This window comes from Lucilia sericata, unplaced genomic scaffold (genome assembly GCF_015586225.1).
Source record: "Lucilia sericata isolate MDLA Ls3-8-SP2 unplaced genomic scaffold, ASM1558622v1 Contig001061F_arrow, whole genome shotgun sequence".
Lineage (NCBI taxonomy): Eukaryota > Metazoa > Arthropoda > Insecta > Diptera > Calliphoridae > Lucilia > Lucilia sericata.
This window is the reverse complement of record NW_023995038.1, coordinates 72,118-84,890: the sequence shown is the minus strand read 5'-3', so window position 1 is coordinate 84,890 and position 12,773 is coordinate 72,118. Positions and strand designations below refer to the sequence as shown.

Here is a 12,773-nt window from a genome sequence, read left to right as displayed (position 1 = left end):
CAAAAAATCAATTTTTGGTAGGATATTAAAGTGATCACAGATTTTCTTTATTTTTGCCCTAGCGCCTCTAGTTTAGCCAGAAAATGGACTTTTATGTTTTCACTCAAAAAATCGATTTTTGGTAGGAAATTAAAGTGATCACAGATTTTCTTTATTTTTGGATTTTTTGGATTTTTAAGTTTTCACTCAAAAAATTGATTTTTGTTGGGAAATTAAAGTGATCACAGATTTTCTTTATTTTTGCCCTAGCGCCTCTAGTTGAGCCAGAAAATGGACTTTTATGTTTTCACTCAAAAAATCGATTTTTGGTAGGAAATTAAAGTGATCACAGATTTTCTTTATTTTTGCCTCTAGTTTAGCCAGAAAATGGACTTTTATGTTTTATTTAAAAAATTGATTTTTGTTGGGAGTGATCACAGATTTTCTTTATTTTTGCCCTAGCGCCTCTAATTTAGCCAGAAAATGGACTTTTATGTTTTCACTCAAAAAATCGATTTTTGGTAGGAAATTAAAGTGATCACAGATTTTCTTTATTTTTGCCCTAGCGCCTCTAGTTTAGCCAGAAAATGGACTTTTATGTTTTATCAAAAAAATCGATTTTTGGTGGGAAATTAAAGTGATCACAGATTTTCTTTATTTTTGCCCTAGCGCCTCTAGTTTAGCCAGAAAATTGACCTTTATGTTTTATTAAAAAAAATCGATTTTTGTTGTTGCCCTAGCGCCTGTAGTTTAGCCAGGAAATGGATTTTTATGTTTTCACTCAAAAAATCGATTTTTGGTGGGAAATTAAAGTGATCACAGATTTTATTTTTTTTTGCCCTAGCGCCTCTAGTTTAGCAAGAAAATAGACTTTTATGTTTTCACTCGAAAAATCGATTTTTGTTGGGAAAATGAAATGATCACAGATTTTCTTTATTTTTGTCCTAGCGCCTCTAGTTTAGCCAGAAAATAGACTTTTATGTTTTCACTCAAAAAATCGATTTTTGTTGGGAAATTAAAGTAATCACAGATTTTCTTTATTTTTGCCCTAGCGCCTCTAGTTTTGCCAGAAAATGGACTTTTATGTTTTCATTAAAAAAAATCGATTTTTGTTGGGAAATTAAAGTGATCACAGATTTTCTTTATTTTTGCCCTAGCGCCTCTAGTTTAGCCAGAAAATGGACTTTTATGTTTTCACTCAAAAAATCGATTTTTGCTGGGAAATTAAAGTGATCACAGATTTTCTTTATTTTTGCCCTAGCGCCTCTAGTTTAGCAAGAAAATGGATTTTTATGTTTTCACTCAAAAAATCGATTTTTGCTGGGAAATTAAAGTGATCACAGATTTTCTTTATTTTTGCCCTAGCGCCTCTAGTTTAGCAAGAAAATGGATTTTTATGTTTTCACTCAAAAAATTGATTTTTGTTGGGAGATTAAAGTGATCACAGATTTTCTTTATTTTTGCCCTAGCGCCTCTAATATAGCCAGAAAATGGACTTTTATGTTTTCACTCAAAAAATCGATTTTTGGTAGGAAATTAAAGTGATCACAGATTTTCTTTATTTTTGCCCTAGAGCCTCTAGTTTAGCCAGAAAATGGACTTTTATGTTTTATTAAAAAAATCGATTTTTGTTGGGAGATTAAAGTGATCACAGATTTTCTTTATTTTTGCCCTAGAGCCTCTAGTTTAGCCAGAAAATGGAATTTTATGTTTTATTAAAAAAGCCGATTTTTGTTGGGAGATTAAAGTGATCACAGATTTTCTTTATTTTTGCCCTAGCGCCTCTAGTTTAGCCAGAAAATGGACTTTTATATTTTCACTCAAAAAATCGATTTTTGTTTGGAAATTAAAGTGATCACAGATTTTCTTTATTTTTTTCCCTAGCGCCTCTAGTTTAGCCAGAAAATGAACTTTTATGTTTTCACTCAAAAAATCGATTTTTGTTTGGAAATTAAAGTGATCACAGATTTTCTTTATTGTTGCCCTAGCGCCTCTAGTTTAGCCAGAATATGGACTTTTATGTTTTATTAAAAAAATCACTCAAAATTACTCAAAAAATCGATTTTTGTTTGGAAATTATAGTGATCACAGTGATCACAGATTAAGTGATCACAGATTTTCTTTATTTTTGCCCTAGTGCCTCTAAATTAGCCAGAAAATGGACTTTTATGTTTTCACTCAAAAAATCGATTTTTGGTGGGAAATTAAAGTGATCACAGATTTTATTTATTTTTGCCCTAGCGCCTCTAGTTTAGTCAGAAAATGGACTTTTATGTTTTATCAAAAAATTCGATTTTTGGTGGGAAATTAAAGTGATCACAGATTTTCTTTATTTTTGCCCTAGCGCCTCTAGTTTAGCCAGAAAATAGACTTTTATGTTTTCAGTCAAAAAATCGATTTTTGTTGGGAGATTAAAGTGATCACAGATTTTCTTTATTTTTGCCCGTCGCTTCTAGTTTTGCCAGAAAATGGACTTTTATGTTTTATTAAAAAAATCGATTTTTGTTGGGAAATTAAAGTGATCACAGATTTTCTTTATTTTTGCCCTAGCGCCTCTAGTTTTAAGAAGTAATTTAAGAAGTAATCAATTTTTGAAAAATGATATATTAAAATCATTTTCTAAATAGTCAAAAATATTAAAAACAAGTAAGAAGTCTATATTCGCCTTTGCCGAATCTTATATAGCCTTCACCATAATGTGTTTAAAAAATATTAATTTTATAAAATGTCAATTTATTTCATCTTCCCGACCCTGTCATAACTTAAGCAAAACAAGAGAAACAACAACAAATGCTAAACGAAATAAAAAACAGAAAAAACAAAATACAAAACATAATGAAACCGCAGCCATCCAAACATTAGAAACAATATACACAAAAAAACAAAAACAAAATACACAAGGCGATGAAGCCACAGCCATCCAAACATATGAAACGAAATACATACACAAAAAAACAAAAACAAAACACACATCGCAATGAAACCAACCTTTTATACAATAAGCAGTGTTGTTGTTGCTTTTTTGATGAAATTTTCAGAGGTTGTCTCGGATTTTTGCTCATATCTCCGTTATTTATGGACCGATGTTGCTGATTTTCAATAGGAAACTTCTCGAAAGTATGTCCAACAGAATTATTGAAGATTTGGATCCCGAAGATATCTAGGGTCTTTTATGTTTTCACTCAAAAAATCGATTTTTGTCGGGAAATTAAAGTGATCTCAGATTTTCTTTATTTTTGCCCTAGCGCCTCTAGTTTAGCCAAAAAATGGACTTTTATGTTTTCACTAAAAAAATCGATTTTTGTTGAGAAATTAAAGTGATCACAGATTTTCTTTATTTTTGCCCTAGTGCCTCTAAATTAGCCAGAAAATGGACTTTTATGTTTTCACTCAAAAAATCGATTTTTGGTGGGAAATTAAAGTGATCACAGATTTTCTTTATTTTTGCCCTAGCGCCTCTAGTTTAGCCAGAAAATGGACTTTTATGTTTTATCAAAAAATTCGATTTTTGGTGGGAAATTAAAGTGATCACAGATTTTCTTTATTTTTGCCCTAGCGCCTCTAGTTTAGCCAGAAAATAGACTTTTATGTTTTCAGTCAAAAAATCGATTTTTGTTGGGAGATTAACGTGATCACAGATTTTCTTTATTTTTGCCCTAGCGCCTCTAGTTTAGCAAGAAAATAGACTTTTATGTTTTCACTCGAAAAATCGATTTTTGTTGGGAAAATAAAATGATCACAGATTTTCTTTATTTTTGTCCTAGCGCCTCTAGTTTAGCCAGAAAATAGACTTTTATGTTTTCACTCAAAAAATCGATTTTTGTTGGGAAATTAAAGTGATCACAGATTTTCTTTATTTTTGCCCTAGCGCTTCTTGTTTAGCCAGAAAATGGACTTTTATGTTTTCACTCAAAAAATCGATTTTTGTTTGGAAATTAAAGTGATCACAGATTTTCTTTATTGTTGCCCTAGCGTCTTTAGTTTAGCCAGAAAATGGACTTTTATGTTTTATTAAAAAAATCACTCAAAATTACTCAAAAAATCGATTTTTGTTTGGAAATTATAGTGATCACAGATTTTCTTTATTTTTGCCCGTCGCTTCTAGTTTTGCCAGAAAATGGACTTTTATGTTTTATTAAAAAAATCGATTTTGTTGGGAAATTAAAGTGATCACAGATTTTCTTTATTTTTGCCCTAGCGCCTCTAGTTTAGCCAAAAAATGGACTTTTATGTTTTCACTCAAAAAATCGATTTTTGGTCTGAAATTAAAGTGGTCACAGATTTTCTTTATTTTTGCCCTAGTGCCTCTAAATTAGCCAGAAAATGGACTTTTATGTTTTCACTCAAAAAATCGATTTTTGTTGAGAAATTAAAATCACAGATTTTCTTTATTTTTGCCCTAGCGCCTCTTGTTTAGCCAGAAAATGGACTTTTATGTTTTCACTCAAAAAATCGATTTTTGTTGAGAAATAAAAGTGATCACAGATTTTCTTTATTTTTGCCCTAGCGCCTCTAAATTAGCCAGAAAATGCCCTAGCGCCTCTTGTTTAGCCAGAATATGGACTTTAATGTTTTCACTCAAAAAATCGATTTTTGGTCTGAAATTAAAGTGGTCACAGATTTTCTTTATTTTTGCCCTAGCGCTTCTAGTTTAGCCAGAAAATGGACTTTTATGTTTTCACTCAAAAAATCGATTAAAGTGATCACAGATTTTCTTTATTTTTGCCCTAGCGCCTCTAGTTTAGCCAGAAAAGGGACTTTTATATTTTATCAAAAAAATCGATTTTTGGTGGGAAATTAAAGTGATCACAGATTTTCTTTATTTTTGCCCTAGCGCCTCTAGTTTAGCCAGAAGATGGATTTTTATGTTTTCACTCAAAAAATTGATTTTTGTTGGGAAATTAAAGTGATCACAGATTTTCTTTATTTTTGCCCTAGCGCCTCTAGTTTAGCCAGAGAATGGACTTTTATGTTTTCACTCAAAAATCGATTTTTGGTGGGAAATTAAAGTGATCACAGATTTTCTTTATTTTTGTCCTAGCGCCTCTAGTTTAGCCAGAAAATTGACCTTTATGTTTTATTAAAAAAATCGATTTTTGTTGGGAGATTAAAGTGATCACAGATTTTCTTTATTTTTGCCCTAGCGCTTCTAGTTTAGCCAGAAAATGGACTTTTATGTTTTCACTCAAAAAATCAATTTTTGGTAGGATATTAAAGTGATCACAGATTTTCTTTATTTTTGCCCTAGCGCCTCTAGTTTAGCCAGAAAATGGACTTTTATGTTTTCACTCAAAAAATCGATTTTTGCTGGGAAATTAAAGTGATCACAGATTTTCTTTATTTTTGCACTAGCGCCTCTAGTTTAGCAAGAAAATGGATTTTTATGTTTTCACTCAAAAAATTGATTTTTGTTGGGAAATTAAAGTGATCACAGATTTTCTTTATTTTTGCCCTAGCGCCTCTAGTTTAGCCAGAAAATGGACTTTTATGTTTTCACTCAAAAAATCGATTTTTGTTGGGAAATTAAAGTGATCACAGATTTTCTTTATTTTTGCACTAGCGCCTCTAGTTTTGCCAGAAAATGGACTTTTATGTTTTATTAAAAAAATCGATTTTTGTTGGGAAATTAAAGTGATCACAGATTTTCTTTATTTTTGCCCTAGCGCCTCTAGTTTTAAGAAGTAATTTAAGAAGTAATCAATTTTTGAAAAATGATATATTAAAATCATTTTCTAAATAGTCAAAAATATTAAAAACAAGTAAGAAGTCTATATTCGCCTTTGCCGAATCTTATATAGCCTTCACCATAATGTGTTTAAAAAATATTAATTTTATAAAATGTCAATTTATTTCATCTTCCCGACCCTGTCATAACTTAAGCAAAACAAGAGAAACAACAACAAATGCTAAACGAAATAAAAAACAGAAAAAACAAAATACAAAACGTAATGAAACCGCAGCCATCCAAACATTAGAAACAATATACACAAAAAAACAAAAACAAAATACACAAGGCGATGAAGCCACAGCCATCCAAACATATGAAACGAAATACATACACAAAAAAACAAAAACAAAACACACATCGCAATGAAACCAACCTTTTATACAATAAGCAGTGTTGTTGTTGCTTTTTTGATGAAATTTTCAGAGGTTGTCTCGGATTTTTGCTCATATCTCCGTTATTTATGGACCGATGTTGCTGATTTTCAATAGGAAACTTCTCGAAAGTATGTCCAACAGAATTATTGAAGATTTGGATCCCGAAGATATCTAGGGTCTTTTATGTTTTCACTCAAAAAATCGATTTTTGTCGGGAAATTAAAGTGATCTCAGATTTTCTTTATTTTTGCCCTAGCGCCTCTAGTTTAGCCAAAAAATGGACTTTTATGTTTTCACTAAAAAAATCGATTTTTGTTGAGAAATTAAAGTGATCACAGATTTTCTTTATTTTTGCCCTAGTGCCTCTAAATTAGCCAGAAAATGGACTTTTATGTTTTCACTCAAAAAATCGATTTTTGGTGGGAAATTAAAGTGATCACAGATTTTCTTTATTGTTGCCCTAGCGTCTTTAGTTTAGCCAGAAAATGGACTTTTATGTTTTATTAAAAAAATCACTCAAAATTACTCAAAAAATCGATTTTTGTTTGGAAATTATAGTGATCACAGATTTTCTTTATTTTTGCCCGTCGCTTCTAGTTTTGCCAGAAAATGGACTTTTATGTTTTATTAAAAAAATCGATTTTGTTGGGAAATTAAAGTGATCACAGATTTTCTTTATTTTTGCCCTAGCGCCTCTAGTTTAGCCAAAAAATGGACTTTTATGTTTTCACTCAAAAAATCGATTTTTGGTCTGAAATTAAAGTGGTCACAGATTTTCTTTATTTTTGCCCTAGTGCCTCTAAATTAGCCAGAAAATGGACTTTTATGTTTTCACTCAAAAAATCGATTTTTGTTGAGAAATTAAAATCACAGATTTTCTTTATTTTTGCCCTAGCGCCTCTTGTTTAGCCAGAAAATGGACTTTTATGTTTTCACTCAAAAAATCGATTTTTGTTGAGAAATAAAAGTGATCACAGATTTTCTTTATTTTTGCCCTAGCGCCTCTAAATTAGCCAGAAAATGCCCTAGCGCCTCTTGTTTAGCCAGAATATGGACTTTAATGTTTTCACTCAAAAAATCGATTTTTGGTCTGAAATTAAAGTGGTCACAGATTTTCTTTATTTTTGCCCTAGCGCTTCTAGTTTAGCCAGAAAATGGACTTTTATGTTTTCACTCAAAAAATCGATTAAAGTGATCACAGATTTTCTTTATTTTTGCCCTAGCGCCTCTAGTTTAGCCAGAAAAGGGACTTTTATATTTTATCAAAAAAATCGATTTTTGGTGGGAAATTAAAGTGATCACAGATTTTCTTTATTTTTGCCCTAGCGCCTCTAGTTTAGCCAGAAGATGGATTTTTATGTTTTCACTCAAAAAATTGATTTTTGTTGGGAAATTAAAGTGATCACAGATTTTCTTTATTTTTGCCCTAGCGCCTCTAGTTTAGCCAGAGAATGGACTTTTATGTTTTCACTCAAAAATCGATTTTTGGTGGGAAATTAAAGTGATCACAGATTTTCTTTATTTTTGTCCTAGCGCCTCTAGTTTAGCCAGAAAATTGACCTTTATGTTTTATTAAAAAAATCGATTTTTGTTGGGAGATTAAAGTGATCACAGATTTTTTTTATTTTTGCCCTAGCGCCTGTGGTTTAGCCAGGAAATGGACTTTTATGTTTTCAGTCAAAAAATCGATTTTTGTTGGGAGATTAAAGTGATCACAGATTTTCTTTATTTTTGCCCTAGCGCCTCTAGTTTAGCAAGAAAATAGACTTTTATGTTTTCACTCGAAAAATCGATTTTTGTTGGGAAAATAAAATGATCACAGATTTTCTTTATTTTTGTCCTAGCGCCTCTAGTTTAGCCAGAAAATAGACTTTTATGTTTTCACTCAAAAAATCGATTTTTGTTGGGAAATTAAAGTAATCACAGATTTTCTTTATTTTTGCCCTAGCGCCTCTAGTTTTGCCAGAAAATGGACTTTTATGTTTTCATTAAAAAAAATCGATTTTTGTTGGGAAATTAAAGTGATCACAGATTTTCTTTATTTTTGCCCTAGCGCCTCTTTTATGTTTTCACTCAAAAATTCGGTGTTTGGTGAAAAATGAAAGTGATCACATACCTATGTTCTTTCTTTTTGCCCTAGCGCCTTTAGTTTAAGCAGAAAATTGACTTTTATGTTTTTACTAAAAAATTCGGCGTTTGGTGAAAAATTAAAGTGATCACAGATTTTCATTCATTTTGCACTAGCGCCTCTAGTTTTGCCAGAAAATGGACTTTTATGTTTTCACTCAAAAATTCGGTTTTTGGTGGGAAATTAAGGTGATCACAGATTGTCTTTCTTTTTGCCCTAGTGCCTCTAGTTTAGCTATGTTTTATGTTTTGACTCGAAAATTTGTTTTTTTATGTGGTTTTTAAAGTGATTAGAGTTTCTTTCTTTTTGCCCTAGTGCCTTTAGTTTAGCTATGTTTTATTTTTCTTTTTGCCCTAGCACCTAGCTTAGGTGCTAGGGCCTAGACTAGTTTAGCCAGAAAATGGACTTTTATGTTTGGACTTTTGACTCAAAGATTCATTTTGTTTTTGTTGTTTTTAAAGTGATAATAGATTTTCTTTTGTTTTGCCCTAGCGCCTCTAGTTTAGCCAGAAAATTAATGTTAAATTAATTTGTATTATACTATTTGCATTCGCAAAAAATAAAATTTATTTTTGCTTACGCTTCGCTAAACTAGCATTCGCAACACCCTAGTACAATATTTTTAGAAAATATGTATTACAAAACTGCGATAACTTTGACGTACATACCTTCTTAAAAAACGTTCATGCATAGTTTGGCATAGTTTAGAGCATAGAAAAATAAATAGAACTGAAACTGAGAATAAGAAATATTACTCTCTCACATGTACAGGTTCTGTGTGAATTTAATACAATTGTATGAGTATTTTTATTTTTGTTTACATAAAATAACAAAAATATGAAAGTACAAAATGTATCCGAATACATCATATTTAGTATTTTTTAATGTAGAAGTTATATTCAAGAGATTGATGTTTGCTTAATTAATGAATGTACTACTCATTATAACAATATATAGTCAAAATTTCGTATATATAAAATTTGTTGAGTCGAATTTTATAAATACCCTATTCTTGTATAGCATGTACCGCTTACAAAAAAGTTCAATAGGCTTATTTATGGGCGGATTACATCATTACATCGACGCGGGTGTTACAAACTTTAAGACGTAAACAAAATACCGTTCCCATTAGTGTGGTGTAGGGTGACTGCATTTGGGCTGCTTTGAAATTAACAATAATCGTTAAATTTGCCAGAAAATGCCCTAGCGCCTCTTGTTTAGCCAGAATATGGACTTTAATGTTTTCACTCAAAAAAATTTTTGGTCTGAAATTAAAGTGGTCACAGATTTTCTTTATTTTTGCCCTAGCGCTTCTAGTTTAGCCAGAAAATGGACTTTTATGTTTTCACTCAAAAAATCGATTTTTGGTAGGAAATTAAAGTGATCACAGATTTTCTTTATTTTTGCCCTAGAGCCTCTAGTTTAGCCAGAAAATGCACTTTTATGTTTTATTAAAAAAATCGATTTTTGTTGGGAGATTAAAGTGATCACAGATTTTCTTTATTTTTGCCCTAGCGCTTCTAGTTTAGCCAGAAAATGGACTTTTATGTTTTCACTCAAAAAATCAATTTTTGGTAGGATATTAAAGTGATCACAGATTTTCTTTATTTTTGCCCTAGCGCCTCTAGTTTAGCCAGAAAATGGACTTTTATGTTTTCACTCAAAAAATCGATTTTTGCTGGGAAATTAAAGTGATCACAGATTTTCTTTATTTTTGCACTAGCGCCTCTAGTTTAGCAAGAAAATGGATTTTTATGTTTTCACTCAAAAAATTGATTTTTGTTGGGAAATTAAAGTGATCACAGATTTTCTTTATTTTTGCCCTAGCGCCTCTAGTTTAGCCAGAAAATGGACTTTTATGTTTTCACTCAAAAAATCGATTTTTGGTAGGAAATTAAAGTGATCACAGATTTTCTTTATTTTTGCACTAGCGCCTCTAGTTTAGCAAGAAAATGGATTTTTATGTTTTCAGTCAAAAAATTGATTTTTGTTGGGAAATTAAAGTGATCACAGATTTTCTTTATTTTTGCCCTAGCGCCTCTAGTTTAGCCAGAAAATGGACTTTTATGTTTTCACTCAAAAAATCGAATTTTGGTAGGAAATTAAAGTGATCACAGATTTTCTTTATTTTTGCCCTAGCGCCTCTAGTTTAGCCAGAAAATGGACTTTTATGTTTTCACTCAAAAAATCGATTTTTGGTAGGAAATTAAAGTGATCACAGATTTTCTTTATTTTTGCACTAGCGCCTCTAGTTTAGCAAGAAAATCTGTGATCACTTTAATTTCCTACCAAAAATCGATTTTTTGAGTGAAATTAAAGTGATCACAGATTTTCTTTATTTTTGCCCTAGCGCCTCTAGTTTAGCCAGAAAATGGACTTTTATGTTTTCACTCAAAAAATCGATTTTTGGTAGGAAATTAAAGTGATCACAGATTTTCTTTATTTTTGCACTAGCGCCTCTAGTTTAGCAAGAAAATGGATTTTTATGTTTTCAGTCAAAAAATTGATTTTTGTTGGGAAATTAAAGTGATCACAGATTTTCTTTATTTTTGCCCTAGCGCCTCTAGTTTAGCCAGAGAATGGACTTTTATGTTTTCACTCAAAAATCGATTTTTGGTGGGAAATTAAAGTGATCACAGATTTTCTTTATTTTTGTCCTAGCGCCTCTAGTTTAGCCAGAAAATTGACCTTTATGTTTTATTAAAAAAAATCGATTTTTGTTGGGAGATTAAAGTGATCACAGATTTTTTTATTTTTGCCCTAGCGCCTGTAGTTTAGCCAGGAAATGGACTTTTATGTTTTCAGTCAAAAAATCGATTTTTGTTGGGAGATTAAAGTGATCACAGATTTTCTTTATTTTTGCCCTAGCGCCTCTAGTTTAGCAAGAAAATAGACTTTTATGTTTTCACTCGAAAAATCGATTTTTGTTGGGAAAATAAAATGATCACAGATTTTCTTTATTTTTGTCCTAGCGCCTCTAGTTTAGCCAGAAAATAGACTTTTATGTTTTCACTCAAAAAATCGATTTTTGTTGGGAAATTAAAGTAATCACAGATTTTCTTTATTTTTGCACTAGCGCCTCTAGTTTTGCCAGAAAATGGACTTTTATGTTTTCATTAAAAAAATCGATTTTTGTTGGGAAATTAAAGTGATCACAGATTTTCTTTATTTTTGCCCTAGCGCCTCTAGTTTAGCCAGAAAATGGACTTTTATGTTTTCACTCAAAAATTCGGTGTTTGGTGAAAAATGAAAGTGATCACATACCTATGTTCTTTCTTTTTGCCCTAGCGCCTTTAGTTTAAGCAGAAAATTGACTTTTATGTTTTTACTAAAAAATTCGGCGTTTGGTGAAAAATTAAAGTGATCACAGATTTTCATTCATTTTGCCCTAGCGCCTCTAGTTTTGCCAGAAAATGGACTTTTATGTTTTCACTCAAAAATTCGGTTTTTGGTGGGAAATTAAGGTGATCACAGATTGTCTTTCTTTTTGCCCTAGTGCCTCTAGTTTAGCTATGTTTTATGTTTTGACTCGAAAATTTGTTTTTTTATGTGGTTTTTAAAGTGATTAGAGTTTCTTTCTTTTTGCCCTAGTGCCTTTAGTTTAGCTATGTTTTATTTTTCTTTTTGCCCTAGCACCTAGCTTAGATGCTAGGGCCTAGACTAGTTTAGCCAGAAAATGGACTTTTATGTTTGGACTTTTGACTCAAAGATTCATTTTGTTTTTGTTGTGTTTAAAGTGATAATAGATTTTCTTTTGTTTTGCCCTAGCGCCTCTAGTTTAGCCAGAAAATTAATGTTAAATTAATTTGAATTATACTATTTGCATTCGCAAAAAATAAAATTTATTTTTGCTTACGCTTCGCTAAACTAGCATTCGCAACACCCTAGTACAATATTTTTAGAAAATATGTATTACAAAACTGCGATAACTTTGACGTACATACCTTCTTAAAAAACGTTCATGCATAGTTTGGCATAGTTTAGAGTATGTAAGTCTACACGTGTATAAGTCTACACGTGTATAAGTCTACACGTGTATAAGTCTACACGTGTATAAGTCTACACGTGTATAAAAGGACTATAAAAGGCCTGCAAATGTTAAAAAATGTCTTGTGCTTATGATGACGCGCAAATTGTTGTCTTGTGCAGGCCTTTAATGTACTATCATAAAAAATTTCACACTTTTTACATACCCCTAAATTTAAGAATTTTTTGTATTAACCATATATTTCCAAACGAGTTCCTCTACGGTATTAAGTGTTTTTAATATTCCAATCAACATAATTTTAGTTTATTTCATTATAATTACCTTAAACCAAAAATATTTACCGATCATTTCGGATATGTTGTGTTCATTATCAGTTTCACGGAAAATATTAATAAACTCATTTATATTATTTAAGCACATTCGACAAATCATTTTTGTCCCCTACTTCTTGATTTTTAGCCAACTAAAAACTCCGAACAATTTATTACTTTACTTTTCATTTAAGTTTAATTAGTTTTTACTTCATAAAAATGCTAAAACTTAAAGATAAAACAAGGATGCCAATTTAGCTCCTTT

The 12,773-nt window shown here is 31.0% G+C and overlaps 1 protein-coding gene across 2 annotated transcripts in view; it reads right to left on the bottom strand.

Annotated features, from left to right (window-relative positions):
* Positions 1-12,773, bottom strand: part of LOC119609789 (transcription factor grauzone-like) — a 46,503-nt gene extending 33,730 nt beyond the window's left edge. The window contains exon 1 of one of the 2 annotated variants that reach the window (XM_037964721.1): positions 12,519-12,773. In XM_037964721.1, the coding sequence (XP_037820649.1) occupies positions 12,519-12,629 (111 nt within the window). In that variant the 5' untranslated portion in view covers positions 12,630-12,773. The remainder of the gene's footprint in view (positions 1-12,518) is intronic. The other variant, XM_037964722.1, reaches the window with a different exon arrangement.